The sequence below is a fragment of the Candoia aspera genome, chromosome 1 (assembly GCF_035149785.1).
Source record: "Candoia aspera isolate rCanAsp1 chromosome 1, rCanAsp1.hap2, whole genome shotgun sequence".
In the NCBI taxonomy this organism is placed as follows: Eukaryota; Metazoa; Chordata; class Lepidosauria; order Squamata; family Boidae; genus Candoia; species Candoia aspera.
The window spans coordinates 292,352,233-292,377,619 of NC_086153.1; the positions used below are offsets into that span (position 1 = coordinate 292,352,233).

At 40.4% G+C, this 25,387-nt stretch overlaps 1 protein-coding gene across 1 annotated transcript; it reads right to left on the reverse strand.

Moving 5' to 3' along the window:
- Positions 1-20,256: 20,256 nt before the first annotated feature.
- Positions 20,257-25,177, reverse strand: NFKBIA (NFKB inhibitor alpha). The gene is made up of 6 exons (XM_063290049.1): positions 24,817-25,177; positions 23,568-23,676; positions 22,354-22,564; positions 21,780-21,868; positions 21,410-21,670; positions 20,257-20,828 (listed from the first exon to the last, which is right to left on the reverse strand). The coding sequence occupies exons 1-6, from the start codon at positions 25,083-25,085 to the stop codon at positions 20,784-20,786; spliced, it is 984 nt and encodes a 327-aa protein (XP_063146119.1). The 5' UTR covers positions 25,086-25,177; the 3' UTR covers positions 20,257-20,783.
- Between the last annotated feature and the right edge of the window lie 210 nt (positions 25,178-25,387).

Below are 25,387 nucleotides of genomic sequence, written 5' to 3' on the forward strand. Positions count from 1 at the left end.
GTGATTTAATCCTATAGGGACCAGCCCAAAGACAAGGGAAAATGTAGATAATGGATTACTGGCATAGCAAAACCATTTGAACATTGGCTTGTCACTTTCCCCTCATAACCTTGCATTCGAATGCACAAATGAAATGGACATTTTAGAAGAACAAATGTCAGTGTTGAAAAACAGAAGAGGGGATAAAATAACATAGCATATGTAATAATAGGGATGAAAGGAGCTAAACAGATTAAACCTCTGCAGATCAGCTGTTTTACTGGGGAAGGGAAAGAAGGTGGCTCAACAGTGTTGTACAGCAAGAAAATACAAGGCAAATAACACAGAAAGGGAAGAATTATTCAGGAGGTTTTGAGGTTCTCCACTTTTAAAGGAGGTCCTCTAGAACTGGCAGTGCTTTCTTTTACCAATGTTCTTAGTCCTTCAGATAAATGACCTTGGGCAGCTATTTTCCTTGTTCCTTTCTTTTTTGGTGGTACAAAAATAAGTAGAAGCATCGATGAAAAAGCAAAATAGTTATAAATGAAATGTAGTGTCATTGGACCTCCTCCAACCAACTTCTCATAAAGTTCCATAAACAAAGCAAAACAATTAATTGGACAATAAGAAGCTTATCTGGAAGCATCCTCTGCTATGGGTCCATAGGATGGGTCCATAGAATTTTTCCAAACTTGATGAATGGCTGCACAGAAGGCTGCAGTTACAATGAAAATCAAATGTATTTCTACAATATAGCTTTCTAAAATGATAGGAAGACAACAGATAAACCATGAGAATGAAGCCATTTTTCAAAAGAGTTAATGTTGTCAGATGTGGAGAAAATAATTTGTGTGGATGGAAGCTGAATGTGTAGATAGAATTCAAGTTAAAATGAACCATATTTAGTTTTAGATTTTTTTATATAATTCTAGGCTCAAAAATTCACAGGGATGATGATTGTAGTCATGACATAAAGGGACATCTGCTACTTGGGAGAAGGACTATTGACAGATCTAGACAAAATATTAAACTGCAGAGACATCACACTGACAGGAAAGGTAATACCTTGATAAAGGTATTGTCAAGGCCAAGGTTTTCTCAGATGTAACAGATGGCTGTGAAACTTCAACATCAGAAAGGCTGAATTTAGAAAAATCGATGCCTTTGAATTGTGGTACTGGAGAAAATTGTTGAGAATCCCTTGGAACACAGGAAGAACAAATCATTCAGTACTAGATTAAATAAACCCTGACAGCCCACTGAAAACACTAATCATGGAGTTAAAGCTTACATAATTTAGACACATAATATAAAGGGAAGAGTCATTATAGAAGAAAAATCAAAGGGAATTGAAAAAGAGGCCAACAGAAGACAAGAAAGCTGGCTACTCTTATGGATGACAGAAGCATGAGACAGCCCTAGTAAAATGATGTCCATTGGGCTAGAAAGAGATAGTGACTGAATGACTGAACTAGTTTACTTTGTTTCCCCAAAACCAAGCAGCCAAAGCAGCTTGCAAAATTAATTCCAATCAAAATCAAAGTGTTTTTTTAAAATTAGTGACCAATAATTATAACACTAATTATAATACTAAGGCTTTACGTAACTGAAGACTGATAGCAATAAAACCTACAAACTAGCAACAAGGTAAAACTCCAACAATACTTTAAAAACTTGACTGATTTTTTAAAAATTAAGTAGGTGTCCCGTGATAAGGAATCTGGCAATTTTCTCCTGACAGAGGAATTCCCTAGTATTATGCTGCCTGCTATTTAGGGAAGCTATAGTAGGAAAGGAAAACTCTCTTTCCCTTGTATTCCTGTCAGATCATGTAACCCAAGTGCAAATATGCCAGAGCTATAGGACATTGTAGTAAGACTTCTTAAGAAAGTTGTAGGCATAGCTGCTTGTGGTCTTCAGCTTGTCCATGTGCTCTTGTAAGATGTCACTGCAGAATGAAGCGTTTCTGCAGAAATAAAAACACAGAAATGATAAAATCTAATTCCCTACATTAGAACCCTCTGGAATATGCCAAGGAAAAATCAGGAACCGTTCTATCGCATCTAAGACCACAGCAGAGATTTGAAATATCTATCTGAATCCCGCCACAGGTCATTTCTAGGAAATAAATAACCAGTTTCCACAAACACTGTTACAAACACTACAGTAGGAACATGTCTCAGAGGCAAGAAGAACCCTTGTTTGTAAGGGGAGAGCTCTGCCTTGATAATGATAGCAACAGCAGAAAGAACTTTTGGAAAATAAGCAGAGGGTCAAGTCATCTGCTTCAGGTTGCATCATGAGAAAGAGCACAGATAAATAGTGAGGTCTGTCCCACCTGGTGAAGTTCCTGCCCCTGCTCCTTGAAAACACCCTATTGCTTTCAGAGTCAGCTGTAATCTGCTGATGACTTGTTGCAGGAAGACAAATATTCTAGTTGTTTGGCAATCCTTGGTCATTTCTCTCCACCCCCCACCCCCCCGTGCTTCTGCATCAAGAGGAAAGTACCTGCTTGTACCTCTCTGGTCCTTTGCACTGCGACTAGAAATGCTTACTCTTGCCTTGCTTTTGTCCTCTGGACTGTAGACTGAACAGCAGGGCAGTGGGAGTCATGTGCTAACAGTTTTGGCCTCTGTTTTTCTCAGCAAAATGTCTTGCCCAAGTACTAAAGTCAAAAGGCTGTATTATGCTCCAATGCAGGTTCCAGACTGTACAGCCAGAGGGGATTATATTGCACTAATGCTTCAGGGAGCACCATTGGGTGTCTAATGGTTTCTAGGTCCAGTTAAAAATACTGGAGTTTTCCTTTACAACTCTGTAAAGAGATGCTCTTCCAACACAGTATGTAATATATTCCCTGATATTTAACTGTTCACTGGTCTGAAGAGGCAAATAGGTTGCTGAGCCTGTGAATGGAAAAAATCCTTGCTTTCGAAATTTTGTTCTCAGAATCTGTGCCCAAGGGACTCAGTACCTACAATTTCTAAGGCTACAGATGTAAATACATACAAAGGTACCATTAAAGGACTTGCAGAATACTTTTCACATGCAGTATGGGCCCAGCTTTGCCCTATGGCTGAATGCAAATGACAGGCAGTGGATTTAACCACTAGTCTGAACATGGATTGTGTTATCTAATCTTACCCAGTCTTTCCCATGGTTCGATTGGCCCCGACCCTGCTGGCCTTTTGGAAGGCTCTGAAGACATGGCTTTGGCAGTGTGCCTGGGCATCCGGTGGAGGAATGGAGCCTGTGATTTGGTTGTACTGTTAGTAATGCATAGATTGTACTCTCTTGTGGATTACATTTTATGGTTTTAATTGTTTTTAACTGATTTTTAGTCTAGTTGTTTATTTGTAATTGTTTATTGTTTTCTGTTATTTAATTGTGTGAGCTGCCCAGAGTCATATGTGTGAGATGGGCAGCTATAAACTGAATAAACCAACAAACTAGGCATCCTCCAGATAAGTTGGGAATGCAGCTCTGAAATTTTCAACCGAGGGTACCATCTCCTTCTCTTCTCTCTATATTTTTGCCTTTCACCCATCTACATGTATATTCCGTTAACTGTACATTCATTATCATTATCATCATCATCAACAACAACATAATAATAATAATCTCTTTTTAAAGGATACAAATCATGTTTTTGTACACATGGGATAAGTAGCCAGGGGGTGGAGCTTGGAGAGATTTTAATCTTCTCTGAATTATCAGCAAACTAGATTTACCAAGGTTTTGCCAGCTTCTTCTTTCCACCCACATCCCACCACACTACAACAGCATATTTCTATCTCTACCACGATCACTAAGAAGTTTCCTGATATTATTGGTTTTCTTTTCTATTGTACAATTCAATGAGTGGATGCTTTTGCACATTCATATAGCTTCTGAAACACAGGGTAGGCATATTTCCAGAATAAAGCTCTGTATACAGGATCTGTTATAAGTGTAGATACAGACAGTATTTCAAATGGAGGAGTCAGCTTCAACAGCTTGACCCTGGACTTTAACATTACATTAGACAAATTGGTATGCATTTTCTTGAAGATACGTAACTATAAACAGATATACTGATGTCCTTAAAAATAATCACACGTGGTTTGACTCAAGAGTGTAGCAAATATACCATCAGTGAGCATCAGTTACAGAGTTCCTCTCCTAATAAGCAAATCTGTCCACTGCCCTGTTAGGAAGGAAATGTTAGATTCAAAAGGAAAAGGGTCTGAAGGAGTGATGCTAATTATCCACAGCAAAATGTATACTGTATATGAATGTGCTGGTGTTAAACGATCTTCATTCCTACAGTATGTGCATACTTCTGCATTCACAAACATCTCTCTCTGTGCCGATGAAGTCCTATTATGATCCCTATATTTTAATTTATTTTTTTTTAATTAAGATCATTTGGGGGAAACGTTTCATAATCAAGATGTATTTATTCCTGCCGTATTTTTCTTCTGAATTATTCTGTGCCCTGTGTGGTCTCAAGACATCTTAGGAAGTCAAAGCGAGAAGCAACTGGAGGTTAACACTTTGCTTTGAAGCATTCTGCCCAGAGAAGGAAGAAATGACAATTTCTTTGCAACTGCAGGATGGGGAGGACACAAATGTAAGAAGGAGGATTTAAAAAAAACAATTGAGGGTGATCTAATAAAGAAGGAAGTAGTGGGCCAATTGGAGCTATTGAGGATCGACCAAAAGAGGTGGAAGGAAAGAAGAGGCTGGATTGGGAAGGTACTGTGGAAAGCAATGAGGGATTGGGAAGGTACTGTGGAGAGCAATGAGGGATGAGGAAGGCAAACACACACAAAAATGTGTGTTTGGTGCAGTGATTCCTAAAAGAAAAGTGAGTTACTAGGAATGGATATTTTTCTATGCTTTAAGATTGGTGAGAAGACAGCTTGTGTGTTGGAAATATTAAGGGGGGGATCTTGAGTGATGGAAAAGCATGTTCAGAGGAATGAGTTTGTGAGTAGAAGCTCAGATCTCACCTCTGTTTTGCAATCAGTTAAAACAGGTCTAATAGTACTTCATCAGGGTTGGCATCACTTGGCAACTACCAAGGTCCACAGTGTCATGACCTCGTTGAAAGGCACAAAGAGCCTCACAACGTAGATCATGATCATAAAGGAATAGAGGAAGGAGATAATTAAATCAGAGATTAAAAACAAGCACCCAAAGCACCCACACCCATGGACTCATATACAGCTGAAAAGAAGGGCTTCCGATAAGCAGAGATAAGCTGCACCTGGTGCCCTGGAGGACACACCGGAATCAAGAGGACAAGGGAAGACACCGGGAAAACGCCCACGCAACCATCAAGGCACCCATCAAGGGGGATTAGGGACAATGAAGGGTGGAGAGGCACGGGACCCCGAAAGAGGGTATAAACAGGGCGCCTCACCACCGCACCCCCGTTCCTGTTTTTCGTTCTGTCAGCCACCGTTCCAATAAACCGGAAATCCTTAATACCCATTAAGTGAGTCCGTGTCTTATTGCGAAGCGAGCCTGACCCTGACAACAGTCCATCAAGAGTCAGCCAGCTTCTGCCCTATTCTCTCCTTCTTGTTGTCGCTACCAGTTTATCTGCCTCTCTGTATTGGTGAGCAATGGCAAGAGAGAGGAGGGAGGAGAGCTTTCTTTACTTGTTCGCGGGTTCCTCTTGGCAGAAGAATTGGTTGGGCTCAAAGGGAAGAAAGCCTGGAGAAGGGCAAGGATGACAGTAACAAGAAGGCAGGGGGTTTGCTCAAGGAGAGATTTTAGTAAATACTCAAATATCAAGAGCAGTGTTTCTCAACCTTGGCCACTTAAAGATGTCTGCCTTTTCCCCCCAGCATGGCTAGGGAATTCTGGGAGTTGAAGTCCATGCATCTTCAAGTGGCCAAGGTTGAGAAACACTGATCTAGAGTAAGCAGTGAACTATGTTTGTGTTCAATAGTAGGATCCATGTTCAACTGGGTGCAACTTGCACCATGTTCATCACACATGAAGCAAAACACTGAATAAGGAGAAGCAATACAAAAGAATAAGGAGAATTAATGCAAGGTAGGAAGATTGATGAATCATGATATCTTAAGAAGGTTTTCATCATTGTTTTCCTTATTGTGGTATTTTCCATATGTATTAAATGATTGCTATTTTTAATTGTTTCTCCAGATTGTTCTTTCTCCTTGTATCCATTGACTTACTGAAGTGAATGTTGGGATGAATTTGGTAAATTCAGTTTCTCTCTTCTCTTCTCATCCTGAAGAAAGTTCAAAGATGGCAGCCTAAGCATTTCTGCTAGATACTCTTTTTTCAAAAAAATTAACTGACACTATCCAGGCAAAGTTCAACACACTGAACTCCCATTGATTTAGTGGGAATATGTGCTCAATGCTCTTCTGTCGGAATAAGTGCTTGTCAGTAGTGGCATAATTTCTCTCTTTAACATAAAAGTATTGATTCTTTTTGTTTTTTGATGACTTTGTACTCTTTGACTTTTGTACTGTGGCTCACAGTGAACAGTGGATATTTACGAAGGTGAGTAGAAACTAGAACCACTGTTTCTTGTTCCAAGCTCAGAGTCATAAGTAGAGTAACTGGCTTCACTGTTTGACATATAAGGTTTACATCAGTGCATGTATAGCTTGCTAAGAACTTAGCCATTTTTGGCAAGACACAAGTGGAAGCCATTGCACACTTTTGTTACTTGAGCAATGATATGTCATAGGCATGACTACAGAAGACCAACCAATGCTTCTGTATCAAAAGCATGTATGTTTATGAGCTATATTTCAATCACTGCTTGGTTGGATAAACTGGGAAGTATGAAGGGATGTTTAATGAGATGAGAGAAAACCTCAACTTTCTTTCCATTATTAAATGAAAAGTCCTTTTCAGAGAGATACAGTACATGAGAAATATGGTGGTAAAGAATACAGAAAAGGAAAATAATTAGAGATGACTTTTTAGATTCGCCTCCACATCTGCTTGTAGATTGTATAACATAATGTCATTCATTATCAAAAGAATAGTTGATCAGAAGTAGACAAGTTTTGAGGGGAGGCTCCTGAGTACCTTTTGAGAGTGTTGTAGGCATTTCAAGTTGCTATAGGAGTAGACTTGCCTATTCACCAAATGATGCTTGTGATCAGCCAGAAAACCACTTACTGAAAGGCAGACTCCACCTTAGATCATCATCATCATTTATTTATTTATTTATAAATTTATTCACCACCCAACTCTGCCTCATAGGGGACTCTGGGTGGTTTACAATAAAACAAGGTTAAGATTTAAAACCATTCAATACAGCAATACAATAAAATAAAAATATAATAAAATCTAAATGGCAAAAGGTCTTAATCAGTCCGTGAGTGTAATAGGCCCCTCAAAATCACTTAGGGCACTAGCCATCCCCAGGTATAAGTATTCCCCCGCCCATTCCAAGCCTGCTGACAAAACCAGGTCTTTAATCTTTTTCAAAAGTCCAGGAGTGAGGGGGCCTGTCTCACCTCTGTGGGGAGGATGTTCCAAAGGGCAGGAGCTACAGCAGAGAAGGCCCACTTCCGAGACCCTGCTAGATGAAATTCTTTTACGGATGGGGTCCATAACATGCTCTCCCTGCATGACTGGGTGGGGCGGGTCAATGTAAGAGGGATGAGATGGTCCCTCAGATATTCTGGTCCCATACCATGTAGGGCTTTAAAGGTAATGACCAACACTTTGAATTGGACCCAGAAGCAAACTGGAATCCAGTGCAGCTCACTCAACAAAGGTGTTACATGTGCAAATCTTGGAATGCCCAAGATTATCCACGCGGCTGCGTTCTGGACCAGCTGAAGCTTCCGGATATTCTTCAAGGGTAGTCCCACGTACAGCGCGTTACAGTAGTCTATATGGGAGATGACCAGGGCATGAGTGACCATTCGAAGGGCCTCTCGGTCTAGGAAAGGGCGTAACTGGTGCACAATCCGAAGTTGCGCAAAGGCCCTCCTGGCCACGACTGTCACCTGCTCTTTGAGCAGGAGTTGTGAGTCCAAAAGCACCCCCAAGTTATGCACCGGGTCTGTCTGGGGCAGTGCAACCCCATCCAGCACTAAAGATGACAAGTTCCTGGCACCCGAGGTGCCGTTAATCCACAGCCACTCCATCTTACTAGGGTTCAGTCGAAGCCTGTTGTTCCCCATCCAGGCCCCCACAGCCCCCAGACACTCGGAAAGGGTGGTCATGGCATCACTTACTTCGCCTGGGATGGAGATATACAATTGAGTATCATCAGCATACTGATGATACCTCACCCCGTGGTGACAGATGATCTCACCCAGCAGTTTCATGTAGATGTTAAAAAGGAGAGGGGAGAGGACTGATCCCTGTGGCACCTCACAAAGAAGGGGCCGCGGGGCTGATCTCTCCTCCCCTATCAACACCGATTAGGACCGGCTCTGGAGGAAGGGGGTGAACCAGCTCAAAACTATGCCGCCCACCCCCAACTCCCTGAGCCAACCCAAAAGGATACTATGGTCGATGGTATTGAAAGCCACTGAGAGGTCAAGAAGAGCCAGGGTGGATGCAATCATGACTGACTCTGCCATCCAATTCAGCTTTCCTTTCTCTTTTTTTCTGAGTAGATTTTTAAATGAAGTACAGAACTGCAGCCATCCAAAATTGTTATTACTAAAGAATGTGTGTAGGACAAAAACAGAGGCCAGAAGTATTCCTGGAAATAAAGTGATGCAAGTGTTGGCATTTTGCTTTGCAGGATGTCAACTTTCCTTTAAAAAAAAATATATTTTCAAAAATCAAGTTAGCTTGTTTAGGGAGCCTGGAAGATACCAACTGTTGCCAATATTTGTCTCAGATGCTCAAGTGGAAAGTGGGCTAAAGATGTATGCATGTTTTGGAGATTTTTCTGAGAGTTTTGAAATTATTTTGCTAAAATATGTTGATGGCAGCAAAAACCTGTTGCAACAAATGTCTAAACTGAGTGGAGTACTAAGTTTAAATTGGCTAAATCAAATGTATTCAGAAATAAGTCCCAGGTTAACTGAGATTAATTTCCTAGCAGCCATATTTAAGATAGCAAGCCAATGCTTTCATCACATATTTAAATTTCTCTTGCAGTGAATCAACATAGAAAGGGTAAAAGCAAGCAACTTGTTTGTTTTGAGAAATTACTGTCATACACAAATCATATGCCAGCACCTTTTTCCCTACACCAAATCTCCTGATAAGGAATTCTGATTTGGTATCCAAAGCTAGCAGTTTTTTTTTCTCAATTTGTGAGCTATCGTACCAGAAATCATCTTTAAATTGAATCAGTACCAACAAGTAAATATTTATATTTAAGTTGATATCAACATCCATCTAGGTGCTTCATCTGGATATTCCATGATACTGAAAGGGTGTGACTGAGATTCTAATTATGTTCAAAGCTATTTTTCTCTGTTGTTACTGGGAATATTTCATATTCCAAAATGTAATGATGGACATATTTTAATTGGCCTTACTTCCCAACAATGAGTGAACTCCAGTCGATTGCACTTTCAGTGTCCTTCTACGCCAGCAAAATCTCCAATTTAAACTTCTCAACAGCATGCTGGCAACAGTAGGTGAAACGGTGTGCTAGTAGAATTCCTTGTTGGTGCACTCAATTTCACTCTTTTGGGAGACAACTGAGAAGTGGAAGCATTAAGCAACTGGTCAGCTTAATGTAAGCATAAATTGCTGCTTCTGGTATTGGGTGCAAGGGCTATCCTTTGCTTTCGTGACCACTGCTTATCTTCATAAACTTGCAGAACTGGAGAAAGCCTTGTAGGTCACTTAATCCAAACTCCTACTCAAAGCAAGTAATCTAGACTCTAAGAAATCTAATACCTGTCTCCCTCTGCTATATTTCCCCTTTCCCCCATGGCCTTCCCCAGCAATGATTGTTGGTTTGGTCAGCTTTTTTCACCCATAGAGTTCAAGTGATGTTCTAAACAATGACTTGCAGTCAGGCCCACAACTAGGGTCTCTGTCACCTGGGGCAAACATGGATTCCATGCCCATTTTGGCACCCCCCAGTGCTCATTTTGGCACCCCCCGTGCTCTTTCTGGTGCCCCCCCCAGCGTGGCACCTGGGGCACATGCCCCGCTTGCTCCCCCTAGTCGCAGCCCTGCTTGGAGTTGCCCAAATTGATGTGTCTGTCAAATCAGCCATCACCCCCTAATCTTTTACTAGTTGCTCTAACATTTGCCTAAACATTCCTACAATTTTCCTTTTTCCATATTTTTCCATATTTACTTTATTTATTCATCTGAAATGTGTGCTTTTGATTAGATTCTTTATCTTCATTTTTATTTATTTTGAAATAGAATGTATTTAGGGAAAATTATAAGTCACCTGGGAGCTTGTGCAGAGTAGTTTGGGGGGCTTGCTGAGTGAAATATCCACATTACTTGCATTCAGCTCATAATTTCCCTTATTATAGCCTTCAACTCCCTTATAATTAGGTTCAACTCCCACTTTCATCAGCTATAGCCAATATACACTGCCAGCTATGAATGATTCCTCTTTTTTTCAGCTGTGAACAAAATTGCCCAGCATGCTGAGTTTTGCCAGTCTGGACTTTTTAAAAAAATGTCCTGCCACTCCACAATTTTGCTACATACGTCAACTGTTTCCCTCCTGTCACCAGGCTCCATTTGGCATCCAGAACATCCTTTTTCAGGGCACTCTGCTTGAAAGTAGGAGGCTACATTTTTCTAAGATATATTAGTTGAATACCAGGCTGTTAAACACTGAACAAGCATAATATGATAAAGGATGGATTTTAAATACAATGAATGAATGAATGAATGAATGAATGAATGAATGAATGAATGTACATTCACTTTGTTGGCACCTCTAAAAAGAGCAGTCTTGTTAGAGCAGGTATTGGTTTGTGTATGTGAATGAGTGTGTTTTGTAAATTTCCCTGATAATCTTTGATGGATGTGGGATTATGAATGGTCATGAAGGGACAGAAAGGCACTTTGCATTAATTGAGCCTTAAGATTCATAGACTTACAAGTCAGGGTCCAAAGAAGATTCTCAGTATCCGTGGAGTTACAGTGCCAATTCTTCCCTTCCAACTCTTTCACATTTTGGATGGGGGAACAATTCCACAAGGTTTTCTTATCATGGAGAGCAACCATGCAGGAGAGAAAATACTGCTGCCATTGGAACAGGAAACTCATGACAACTACTGCCTATGCATACAACGCTGAATCCAGATTGTCTGAATGGGATGCCACACAGCCCTGCCTCAGATTAAGCATGGCTGCAGTTTGATAAGATCCATTTATTAGTCTGAACCTTGAGCAGATGGCCAAGGGGATTTCCCCATTTCTTAAGCAGCTGATTTTATCTGCCTACTTCCTGTTTAACTTTCCATGTCAGTGGGACTTTTGGGCCCACTTCAGTAATGGCAATTATAAATCATTTTCGGGTTCTAGTAGGAATGGAAAATGCTACATTGCTTTTTTTTTCATTATATTTTCCTAAAACAGCCTTCCCAACCTGTCACTCTACAAATGGGTTGAATGTAACTCTTAGCTGCAATCATTACGGCCATGCTGGCTGGAATTGTGCAAAATGTAGTCCAAGATATCAGGAAGACATCAGGCTGGAAAAGACTTGTAGTGACTTTTCCCTCTTCCACATTTTCACTAAGGACACATGTAGAAGAATGTGGTTAGGATCAGGTGATTAACCAGGCCAAAAGGGGATTACCATGTTATGTGAATACTTTAACTCAATCATCTTTTTGGGCCTAAACAAACTGCCTAGTCAACTCAGCTAGGATTATATTAAGCCCTCCAATCAAACATGTTAACCTGAATAGGTGAGAGAGAAGTTGAATGGAAGATTCCCCTTCTCATACTGTTGCTGAATCACAGTTCTAGAACAACCCTGAAGAAATGGGATTTCTCTAGGCCAGTGTTTCTCAACCTTAGCAACTTTAAGCTGTGTGGACTTCAACTTTAAGCTGTGTGGACTTCAACTCCCAGAATTCCTCAGTCCACACAGCTTCAAGTTGCTATGGTTGAGAAACACTGCTCTAGGCACTCTGTTTCTCTGCATTCCACACACTTCACATCTACTCGGTTTGCTGTGGTGGAAGAGGAATAGATAATATCCCTCTTCCATTTCTAGTAGCACAACCTCTTGTGTGGTCATTATGGATTTTTCCCTTTCTTTTTGTTTGTTGGCTATAGTTAAATATCATAACTCAGGAAGTGCCATAAGCCATCTAGCTTCCTTTGCCACCACTGACAGGATGTTGAAAATGGCTATTCCCCAACTGACTAGATTGTTTCTGATCATGTGCTACCGGTGTGAAGAGGTGAGTCAATAATCTGGGAGAAACTGACAGTCAGTGGCATCATGCTAACATGGCCTTTGAGATCTTTATAGCCCAAGTGGCACTATCCACATGCAAGGGATGGTGGTATTGGCAAGTTTGAGAGAATCCCAAGTTTGACAGAAGTATCATCAACCAGCAAACTTAGGAAGAAACATAAGAAAAAAGAAGACATACCCTACTGAAGACCAAGACTGTTCAGTAGATACATGATACTGACTAACAGAGGAGATAAAATGGCTGGCAGAAGTTCCAACCAATTAAGTGGAACCCACATTAACCATGTGGAACACCTGCTTTCAACTTGGAGGAACATGAGACTTTTGTATTCTTAAAGTGTGCAACTATATGAGAGGAGAAGGAACAGGGACAGACTAAGTCCCTCAACCAATTCACTCCTCTCCTGCATAAATAGAAGGTAATTTTCAGCTGATCATTGCTCTTGTCCATAAAGAGTCCCCAAACAATGCAGAACTGTTTCAACCCCAGTTTGATATTACACACCAGCCCTCATGGCTAGAAGAGGCTTGCTACCACACAGTCATCCTCTGCTACCACACAATCATCTCCTACATCTCCAACTGAGAATAATGTTGTGGGGACAGCAGAACTGGTATGTTTGCCTCTGAACATATTTCTTGTGCATAGAGATCCATATGTGGAGAAACAATGGGAGTCCAGCTAATGCTGAACTTAAGTTCCCAGCAGCCAAGCCAGCATGGTCAATGGTGACATGCTGGAAATTTTAATAGAGCAATATCTGGAAGGCTGTAGTTGACTTTGTGCCCACTCTAAGAGGAGGGCAGCTGGACCAAATTAGTATTCTGTCTACCCTTGAGTAGTGAATCTCACTGATCAGTTTTTCAAATTGTTTTACAAGCTTTCCTTTCAAACCAAAACAATCATATCAGGGAAAGGTGCTCAGAACAAATAATATGGGTTTACATATCTGTAGGGCAAGGATTCCTATGACCTAAAATGTTAGAAACATGCAAGCATTTATGACCTTAAAACCATTTAAATATGACCAATTAAAGCAAAAATATGACTTTTAAAGCAAAAATATGACTTTACAATTTTTCTGAAATTAGCACCCAATTTTTGAAAATCTGTGCTTACACACACACACACACACACACAAATTAAAAGGTTTATTCTTCTTCACTTCCAGTGCAGAAGTGCTAGTATTGAAGGAATCAAATGAACATTTTGAGAGTAAAATGGTCATCCCTGGATTAGTTTTCATTAACGGCAGAATTGCATTGGATGACCACGTGCATCTTGAGGTTATCAAACTCAAAACTCCTTCTGTTGTCCACCAGTATGTTCTTGTATCTGGAGAAACTCCGTTCAACATCACAAGAGGTTATAGGAACAAATTTGAAGAAAGCAAACTCATCTGGAGAAAATTCTGGCTCGAAGTCTTCAAATTTTGCTTCAAGTCCATTTAGAACGTTACTTATTTTGCAAAGTGTTGAATAACCCAGATTAGATTGCAGCACTCTTTGCAGTTTATCAAAGATTTTTTCAGCCACTTTCCCCTTTGCTTGCTTTAAATCACTCTCAGTTTGTTTTACAATGTTCAGTGCATCACTAAGTTCCATTCCTACAGTTTCAAGGCAGGTGGTTGATCTTGATAATTCACTGAAGTTAGGTCCTATATATGCTAAGTTTCCAGCCAAGGTTTCAGAAAAGGAATCTTGCACAATCTTGATGGTGGAAGATTCACAACAGTCAAATTCTTTAACCATCTGCTGCAAGGAAGTATAATTTGTGAAATAATACATAGCTGCATCCAGCCAAGTCCCCCAACGTGTTACGACAGGTTGGGGAGGGAGAGCCAAAGTAGGAGCAATTTCTTTAAACTTTTGAACTTGAAGTGGAGCTTTAATTAACATTTTTTTTCCCATTCAAAAGTATCTTATCTGCATCAGGATAGTTGCTTCGAATTTCTTTGGCCACTCTGTATAAACCATGTGCAAAGCATGTGATATGGGTCAGTTTTGGATAAAGAAGTTTAAGTCCCTTGGCTGCTTTAGTCATGTATGGAGTGGCATCTGTTACAAAGAGAAGGATATTTCCCCTTTTTACACCATCCAGCCAGAGTAGTTTCACAGAATTGTCAAAGAGCATAGTAATAGTGGAATTGTTTACTTTTTGTAGAGTTTCACATATTAGAAGAAATGCTTTACCAGGCTTGTCACATTTCAGAGTACCAATAATAACATTGGCTACATATCTATTGAAACCTGTATCTTATTGTTGTCAACAGCAGATCTTATCTTTTCTAACACATCTTCATAGCAGGAAGAGATGTAATTTTTCCTTACAGTTGATTCATTTGGAATCAGATGACTGGTGTACTTCTCCAAAAAATGCCTGAGGCTACCACTACCTAATTTCCTTAAGGGAATATTTGAAGTAACCATCATTATACAGAGATCCTTACAAAATTCTGACTGGGTATTTGATGAACCTGCAGTTGAAGAAGAAGCTCTCTCAAAAAGGAGACATTGCCTGTTCTCAGTGAAGGTAAATCTTGCTAAACAACTCTTGTGTTTCATGGTGTCACAATGTTATTGAATATTAAAATGCTTTTGGGCCGATACCTTAACTTAACACAATTTACAAAACAAAATATCACCATCGCTACTGAAAATCTGCTCCCCAAATTCTTGAACAAGACACCGTAACTTCACACTCACTGAACATCTGCTTTTAGGCATGTTGAAATCAGATTGCAGCTCTCACATGACTCTACCACCTCGAACACACAGACACCTGAGTTGGGGAGCAAATGACAAAAAGAAAAAAAAAGGCAAAGTCTCACTCTTTTTTTCAGGCCTGGTCAGGGGAGAAGCCTCTGCCTGCTGAAGTCATTTTAAAAAAACATTGCTCTCCATCTCTTACATACTCACACAGACACACACAGACACACACAGAGCCCTGAATTGAGGAGCAAATAAGAAAAAGAAAAAACAGGCAAATTCTCACCTTTTTTTCAGGCCTGGTCATGGGAGAAGCCTTTCCCCTTTCCCTCCCTCCCTCAACACCCCTGAGTTGGGGAGCAAATAAAAAAAAAAGGAAACAAAACAGGCAAATTCTCACTTTTTTTTTTAGGCCTGGTCAGGAGAGAAGCCTTTGTTCCCACCTCCCTCCCTCCCTCTCACACACACACATACTTCCCTGAGTTGGGGAACGAATAAGAAAAAAAACAACAGGCGAATTCTCACTTTCTTTGCTGGCTCGAACTTGCTGGCTTATCAGGAGGGTTGCCAATGACCAAAATATGACCAAAATATGACATTTGTTACAAAATTAAGCAGAAATATGACATAACACTTTAAAAAGTCAAAATTTGACTTTTCAGGCAAAATAAAAAGCATCTAATTCTCACCAGATTACTCTAAAACATGTTTTAAGTTACTTATAAATTCAAATAAAGGTTCCAGAAAAAATATGACATGTCATAGAAATCCTTGCCCTACTTATCAGGTTCTTGATCTTGCCTGAAAGCTATTTTGAGATAATTAATGAACAAGAAAAAGGTTATTCAGAATTAGAATGAAGAAATAATCCAGATTCCAAATCTTTAAGAGTGTTCTTTCTTAATATTGCTCATGCAGTGCTTATGAAACTGTAAACAAATTCCAGGTACTTCTTGAATCTGCTTTTGTGGTGTTTGGATAATTCTCAAAATAGCTCATTTTCATTTCATTATGAAAGAAGACTAGAGATGGTGTCTGCAGATGAATCTCAATTTTTGATGATGTAATTACATAGTTTTTTAAAAGCAAATTTCCACCCCTTATGTCTTTGAATATATATTTTATTTATTTATTTATTTATTTATTTATTTATCATATTTTTCCACCGCCCATCTCGAAACGACTCTTAGCGGTTTACAAATAAATTAAAACAGTAAAAATTAGTATCAGTTAAAAAGATACATTATAAAAATGTAAATATACAAATATAATAAAAACTCTAAAATATAAAATATACATCTAATCAAGACATTCTAAGAGCCTTGACACAATGCTTTAAAAAGAAATAAATGCCACTAACTCTGTATGAAAGAGACCCATTTTATTGTGAGATAAAATCCAACAGCATGGTCAGGGTGTTTGATAGGTGAATATGGTTAATTTCAAGTTCCTTGATTTTATTTTTAAAGGTAAAAAATCTACCAGTTATAATTGTCTGAAAATTGCTTAGGTAATTTTCTCAGCCTATCTTTCTGGAACTGTAAGCATAATATGGTTAAGCTTTTTTCCATTATATACTCATCCAATGGCACTATTTCTTCCAGTCAATAAACATAAACCAATACATTTTGCAAAACCTCAAATATCCAGTTAAACATGAACTGCATTTGCAGAAATGATAAATAAGCTCGTTTATGCAAGTATGCAGCAATTATCTCTTTATAAAAAAAGTGCTGGATTTTTATTTCTAAGACAGAATTCAAATTTAAACTGCTGACTGCATTATGAATAGCACATAATGTTTTGTCCTACTGCCAGGAAGTTTTAAAGCATGACCTTTGATCATGCTGACAAAAGCATGGACAGAATGGGAATAACCCTGACTCAGAATGACACCATCTATAATCATTTCCAAAGAGCCAAGATCTAACGCAAGGCAGCAAGGACTTAAATCTCCTGATTTGGGGTTCCTCCTTTCCAAACTATGATAGTTAAGGTTCAAGGACCTTGCTCAGAACTATGAAAAGGCAACACAGAACAAGTGTACACTCTGTACATGGGAATTTATGGCTTTGGATTAAGCATTCAATTGAGAAAAGCTAACTGGATAGGAACTCCACTACCATGTATTTTATAAAAGCTGCAATAATACTGTGTAGAGAAAGAGCCTGAAAGGTTGACTTAACAAAATCTAGAGTTCATCCATCTTTTCATCCAACATATAGCAGGATCCATTGCTGAAGTGAACAGGTAAATTCTATAGCATACTTAAGAAAGTTGAGTATGCAATTTATGAGAGTTAATCATACTGAGCTAAACATGTGGCATAGAAGATAAACAATTCGAACTGGTTATTAGTACTAACTACAAGTGGCAGATTAATAACATGGGGTGGCTCAGGGCAGTATTAATTTGCTGCATGTCTGAGCAATTATTCAACATAGGTGCTTACTGTCTTTTCCGTACTCAGCAAACCAGAGGTACTTAACACACTGAAACTTCAGACATGAGCAAGTGTCATATATACATGGTGTACAAGCATGGTACTTTCCTGTGCTTTGGAATGAACTTGACAAAAGTCCCAGGAAAATACCTAAGACTTCATCACCAGATTAATTGATAATATGGCATCAATTTGGTATGGACTCTTACTGACCATGTAGACAGACCTTCTTCAGGATGATCTGTCCCCAACCTGACCCTTCAAGTTTTCCAACAGTGCACCTATCACTGCTGTAATCAAGTCCCTCCATCCTGCTGCTGGTCACCCTCTTCTCTTTCTTTCCACCTTTCCCAGAATTATGGATTTCTCAAGGAAACTAAGTCTTTGCATAATGTGTCCAAATATGATAATTTGAGCCTGGTCATTTGTGCTTCAAGTGAGAACTCTAGATTGATTTCCTTTACATATATTCCATTTGTTTGTTTTCTTGGCTACCCATGGTATTCTCAAGAGTCTTCTCCAACACCAGAATTCAGAAGCATCAATATTTTTTCTGTCTTGCTTTTTCAAAATCCATCTTTCACTTCCTTAGAGAGTCACAGGGAATTTTTTTGCCTGAATGATTCTGATCTTTGTAGGTAAAGACACATCAAGGCATTTCAATAACTTTTTCAAGGCCTTTAATCCTAAACCACTTAGTGCTTAGTGAACTCAGTGTAATTCTTGACAGCTACTTCCTTTATAAAAAAAGTGCTGGATTTTTATTTCTAAGACAGAATTCAAATTTAAACTGCTGACTGCATTATGAATAGCACATAATGTTTTGTCCTACTGCCAGGAAGTCTTAAAAGGCAGAAGCTATCCATCTCTTCAGAGTCTTCACTGTCAGTTCTAAAGCTGGTTGTTGTCCCTTTTGTCATTAGTTTGGTCCTTTAATTGTACTCCAATTTTTTCACTGTGCTTCTTGATTCTCATTGCTAGAACTTGTAGATCATTTGCATTTTCAGCTATCATCACCATCATGATATAGATCTCATAATCAACCTGGCTGCTTGGTCAGAACAGCTCTATGAGCACTGTTGCTTGGTTCACACAACATATTCAGCCAGACTGTAGCTCAATAGCTACATGCCACATGTAGATCAGGAAGCAATAGATTCAACTGTGCAGATTCAGCCCTGAAGGTCTATACTCTGGTTTTTTGAGGAGGCTAAGTATGTTTCTACAGTTGAAGTTAAGTGTACCTTTTCCTGAAAATGACCCAACCACTGTAATGCTTCCTTCATTATGTCTCACTGGAACCACTGCCACATACTATTGGGTTTGAAAAGTCAGAAATTTTAGTTAGATCAGAATGCCAAGGACAGACACAGGGAGCCTACTTTTTGAGGTTACCTAATCAGGTAATGAAAATCTGCAAGAGAAACAAGCTCTGAGTACAACTAGAGCCCAACAGTTCACCCCTGAGCTTCATATATTTCCCGTTATTGCAGCATGTTTTCCTGTTAATACAGCTGTACTTGGTTTCTGGGTACAGTTCCTAATGCATGTTATGAACCATAACAACCATGTAGCTTAAGGCCATAGAGGATCATCCTCTCCTAGTCTGGCCATTGACAAGGGCATTAGCTTGAACTGTACAAGTGGTACTGCCTGGTGGCTGCCCCAAACCTTTGGAATTCCTAAGGATGATCAGTCTGCTAACCTCCCAACACCCAAACATATTTTTAGGCAAGCCTTATGGCACTTAAGTTTTAGCAGCACAGTTGTTAAAGGGAGAGTAAACTGTTGTGTTCATTTTGTTACTGTTCACGGCCATTAAATTGACAGAAAGATAAAATCTGAACACGATCAAGAAAAGCTGTTCAGCGTGTGAATTTATAAACCATGAGGAATCCTGTTCTTGTTTTAATCTAGCCTGTTCCTTATTAATTTCCTATCAATCTGATGTTTCAGGACATTAAGAATCATTCAGAAGGTACAACAGGAGTGGGATTCCTCAGTTTGCAGAAGGAACTGGTAAACATTCCCTCCCATTTCAGTCCTCTGGTGCTCACTGAATACTAGTGCCATCAGAAAAACTGGAATTCAGTCCACTGAAAATTGGATTCGTTTTGTGGGTCAAAGCAGAGGTTCTGAACTGGCCATGTTATTGCAGGTGTGACTCAGATGTCTCTGGACAGTTGTTTAAACATTAAAACTTACCTTAAATAATATAATGGAACACTTGTCCCTCTCAGAAAAAGTGGGACTGTCATTTCTATTTTAGAGGTACCTAGATTCTGATAAGTGGCACTTAAAATATAAGACATCAAGAAATACTGACCTAGAGAACCATATAAATCAATACATGAAGGTTGACTGACAACTGTACCAAAAGTATTCCTTGATCCAACAAACTTAAACATCACCAATTTTACCAAAGCATGAGCATGTTTCTTACAAAAGTAATTTAAAACACCGGAAAGATGCTCAGAGTTCTTAATACAATGTGGGATAATAGCAAATAATTGTGTTATTTGAAGTAACGAATTGTTTTTCAAATGAATGCTGAGTGGTCTCAATGTATTTTTAAGCTACCCTAGCTCTGCAAAGAAGTGAAGATATGATTGTGTAGTGACTGGTCCCTCCTCCGAGCTCTATCCTGAATAATTAACCCAGATACTGGCTCCCTTCTATAGCAAAATTGTATACAGTACAGAAATGAATTGAGAGTTTCATCAGCTGCCTGACTTCACCAAAGCCATGTCATTTTTCATTTAATAAATATACATCTCACAAGTAAGAAAACTATTCACAAAATTTACAAAGTATACATGATATACACATTGCAAAGTATAGGGCTTGCAATATACAGCCTGAATGTTATCCCTAGCCACCTAGCAGATGGACAAGCAATCTTTCTGAGGATTGCGATAACTCTCCTTGCTGTGCACAACGGAGAGCTCCTACTCTCAGTCCTTGGAACAGGTTATCATCAGTTAAGTAGAAATCTATGGAATGTCTTCCAAAAAGTCCCAACAGAGGATGGATCTGGACACTCCTGTTGTAGAGTGCACAGTGAACACACAGGTGGATCTTGCAGTTCTCAATTCTTCTTCTCTGATGTAAATGAGACCATGTTGGTATTTACCACTAGACAACCAAACTTCACCCAGGGATATCTGAACTCAACCACTTGTGGCATCTTGCTGTTTTCACAATGTTGTTTTCTGTGCTGTGAGTGCAGTAGTTCCATAACTGTTCATATGGTTGTACCTGCGATCTTTCATCAACTCTCCTCCTTTAAGACACATGCCGTCCACCAATAACGCAGTCATCATACAGATGCTAGACAAGGGAAATTTTAAAAAATCAGTTTACGGATGGCTTTAAATATGTGTATTTCTGGTAACTGCTACTTCTGCACTGCACAAGCTAATACACCATTAACTTTAACTGAATGCACACAAGAAAGTTGGCATCACATTTTGCGCCAGTATAATTTCCAAAAATCTAAGGAGAATAGTGATTTAAACCTGTCAAGAAGTTCTACTCTCAGCCTTTGGAGGGTTAACTGACTAAATATAAACACAGATACAAGACTGTAATCAGATCACTAGCTATACAGTATAATGCGCAAAATATTTTTGTCAACATCTTATTTCTGTGCATTAAAAAAAAGTGATTTAATGCAGTGACTTACTTGATGTAATTGCACTGAATCAGAAAATTCTCTACAGCTTTCCATATCCAAAACTTTAGTTTGCAGATGACTAAATAATTTAATTGACTAGTAAAAGGATTGTATGGAACTGAAGGCAAATATCATCTATTCAAGGACCCTGGATTTTCATACCTCCTGTCTCATACAGTTAGAAAAAGGTGTGCAAAGTATAGTAGAATTCTGGCTGTACAGAAAAAAGACTTACTTCATCTTCTGTGTACTCCGATTCTGATTCACAGCTTTCTTCATCTTCACTTTCTGGTAGCATCTGCAAATCCAGTGTGGTAAACTGTCTCAACTGTTCCTGTATGAAGTTGTTGTTTCTTCCCCATGTGAGCTGGTATGGAGAATAGCCCTGGTAGGTTACTTTGTTCACATCTGCTCCATGCTTCAACAAAAGGGATACCAGTCTTTCGTTCTGCAGATCTACAGCCAAATGCAGGGCAGTTCTACCATTGCATGGCTCCTATTTAGTGAAAAACAAAAGGGAACGTTTAGTTAGCAATGGCAAAGGCATCAGAGTTACCTTCAAAATAATGATACAATCTGCTTATTTTCCCCGGACAGAAACCTACCTGAGCATTGATATCTGCTCCCAAGCACAGAAGACATTCTACAATGGCCAGGTATCCTTGAATAGAAGCCAGATGAAGACATGTGTGTCCTGTTAAATAAGCACAGGTGAGAAGGACATGATTATTCCTTGTGATAAGAAATTATTCCAAGACATTGGCTGTAATTTTGAAAGTCATGCTCACTATATTTTTCTACTCATTATTTAGCACACCTTGTCTAAATGAAGTAGCTTGATGGGCTTAATTGTTAGCTGTTCTTTGAATACTATTATTCCAACAAAGAAAACTTCCTCTGCACAGCTAATCCTCTACATAAGTCTGTCCCAAGGGAGAATTCTGAGTTTTCAACCAGCATAGACTGTGATCCCAACAATCTGGAAGGCACTAATTTGGGAAATGCCACTGTACAAAGGCAAGGGACACCATGCATTTCTTTTCATACTTTACTGATACTTGTTACAGTAACTTTCAAAGAGAATGCAAGCCAACTCTGAATCAAAAGGAAACAGTATGATCCCAAGGCCAGCAACACTGCAGTGAGCAATCCAGCCATCAAGTCAACCTCTGCACTTACCATGGTAGTTTGCTGACTGTAGGAGAGAATGGAGCTGTTGCTTCTGGCAATACTGTGTAAGAACATATACTCCTCTGAGGGAGCCCTGTTCACAAGCAATGTGCAGCGGTGTGTTTCCTCGGAAATCTCTGATTTCTGCATCACATCCTGCTTTCAGAAGAGTCTCAGCAATTTCAGGCTGATCTGTGATTGCTGCCAAGTGGAGTGCGGTCTACAAAGTGTTAAGTGAGAAAGTAAGGCAATTGCTAGAGAAACAACACAATCTCTTAGATCAGTGTTTCTCAACCGTGGCAACTTCAAGCTGCGTGGACTTAACTCCCAGAACTCCCCAGCCAGCATGGCTGGCTGGGGAATTCTGGGAGTTGAAGTCCACACAGGTTGAAGTTGCCAAGGTTTAAGAAAAACTGTCTTAGGTATACATATCCCCACACAGCCCTTCATTTATTTCAGTTAGTGGATCCTGCTGTGTGTGTGTGTGTGCAGGATCAGCCATTTTAAAGAAGGCTTAAAAGTCTGCGACTTCACATTATTCATTGGATTTATAGACTGCCTTTCCTCCAGAAAGGGAAGGCAGTGTGCATGCTACTCTTTTTTTTTTTTTTTCTCAGAACAGTAATTTTGTAAAGTAGATTGAGCTCGGAGATATGACTGGCCAAAGGCTTCCAGTGAGCTTGCCTGGCTGAAAGGACCTGAAATATTTCTCCATGTTTTGTTTTCGGTCAAGGAATGCATTCTCCAGTATCTAGAGAAGCCTTAGGTAAAGCCTATTTTGTGGGTCTCTTAACACACGAACTAGGAATTCTTCCTAACTTTCGAAAGCTTTTCATTCCAAACACTTGTGAAAACATGACACTAGTGTGCAAGTGATGCTGGAACTCTCAGGCCAATGTCCTTTCTGGCACCAACCATGGAAAGCCACCTCTAAGTGAGGATAATTTAAGGCTAGTGAAGCCAACCATCCTTAAACAGATATTATTAACATCAAATATTCTTGGCAATGGACACAAAAGTTTAAGAAAATGTATCTGCTCCTCTGGCACTCATGAAGATACTTGTGTATGTAATTTTGTATACAGCTTATACTCTTTTGTAATTTTCTCCTATTGTACCTTTTGTCTGTTGCTTTAAAGGTTTATCTGAAACTGCCTCCCTGTTGGCTATAGCACCATGTCTGATCAAAGTGAAAAAGAAAATGCCGAGAGTTAAGGAGGTACCTGGTTGAGATTGTTCTGGAAATTCAAGAAGGCCGAATCACGTCCTGCTTGGCGAATGATTTCCAAACTTAAGGATTTTTCTTCGTGAATAATGGCCAGATGGAGAAATCTGCAGTAGGAAAGCAGCGGGAAAAACCCAATGAGCCAAAAAATTCCAGAAGCCCAGTTACCTTTCTTGCTTCTCTTCGTCACGTGGGCAACATGCTCGCTGGAGTCATAGAGGAAAGAGGTGATTTCGAAAGCCTGGGGTTTTCAAAGCTGCGCGCTGCCGCAGCCTGGTATTTTCCGCGGACAAGCTGAGTGTTCCGGGCAAGGCGCCAGGGACTTTCCAGCGCACTACACCCTGCACCCCGCCCGGCGCCTTGTTCTGGCTCCTCCCTCTCACAGCCAGTACACCAAGTTCCACAACCTGGCCACCAGCCAAGTACAAGCAAGCGACGTGGGAGGGAAAAACCCAGTTTTGCAAAAACCCCCGGGTTTTTTAGGTAACTAGCAAAAAGGAGGGACATCAAAGGAATCATTCTTCCCGACGCACCTCCGCTTCCTTCGTTCGTTTCTAGGGATCAACACGGAAATTCTAACTCTTTCCAACTCCGATGCAATGACAGAGCACCAAAAAGGTGATTCAGACTACAGGGGTTGGATGTCAACGTAGGCTTAAATTTCTACTTTTCTAAATTAAAGGCGCCGTTGCTCCGATACTCGGAGGCGCGTCTTCCGAAGCCACCAGCCATTATTCTGAACGATTAGACCAACGGCAGGGCTAGGTTTCTCGCCGCGGCGTCTACATTCTCAAGGGATCCCAGCGTTTAACCCCACACCATCTGCCCATGTACGAATGTCCATCTGTACCCGGCCTACCGCTCGCTTACAAATCTCAATCCCCTCGCCTACACCTTCCTTGGTCGCGTTTTCTTTCGCGATCGTCCTAAAATGGAATTAGAATTCGGGGGGTGTGGGGTGGCGGCGACGAAGATCAAAGGAATATCGAAAGGCAACGTCGAACCACCTTAACTGCAGCAGAATCTCGTCCATGCCCGCTGAGAAATACATCTTTACGCCACTTCCCACTTAATTTTCTTGCCTCCCAAAAGCAGGTTTAGGTTCGGGAACGTCAATCATGACATCCACAGAATTTACTTCTTGCAGACGCCAGTATGCACGAGCCCAACAACCTGACCGAGAGAAAGGGGCTCACGTTCAACACCTCCCCACCTCCTGCGTTTGCAACCAGCGTCCCGAAACTTACGTGTCCCCGTCTTCAGTCACTTGCTGCTTCCAAGCCTGGGCTGGGTGACTAGGGTCGATCTGGAGGCCCATGGTGGCCTCCACAGGCTGGATTCGAATATCTTCCAACTCCCGGACGAGTTTTTCGTATTCCTCGTCCTTCATCGAGCCTAAGCCGCTGTCGTGCCTATCGTCCTGGATCAGGCTGAGCTGCCTGTCCTTCAACACTTCCCGGGGGTGGACGTCCATCGTAAAATCCATCGGGTAATCCAGAGTACTGGGACTCAGCATGACCTTGTACGAGAATGCGCAAGCAGTAAGTCCCGCGCTCGCTCTCCACTTCTACAAGTTGCAAACCCGCTTTTGAGACGCGGGCGGCGACGGCACTCTCCTATAGAGCCTCGGCCAAGGGGATTTTTGCGCGGGGCGGAGCTTGGGCGGCTGGGAATTTCCCAACCAAATAGAACGGCGAGGCTTCAACTGGTCTGGTCCTGTCTGGAGGCTGTCGCAGCAAAGCGAAGGGTGCTGTAGCTGAGGAATTCCCTCCCTCAGTTATTCTCTGGGATTTTTTTCCTTTTTCTACAGAAGGGAAA

What these genes read in the sequence shown, in the direction of transcription:
- NFKBIA (XM_063290049.1), bottom strand. Translation starts at nt 25,085, where the DNA reads ATGCTGAGTCCCAGTACTCTGGATTACCCGATGGATTTTACGATGGAC. An exon ending in GAGCAGATATCAATGCTCAG is followed by an intron (nt 21,671 to 21,779) that starts GTAGGTTTCTGT and finishes TTCACTAAATAG; the next exon opens with GAGCCATGCAATGGTAGAAC. An exon ending in CGGAGTACACAGAAGATGAA is followed by an intron (nt 20,829 to 21,409) that starts GTAAGTCTTTTT and finishes TCCCTTGTCTAG; the next exon opens with CATCTGTATGATGACTGCGT.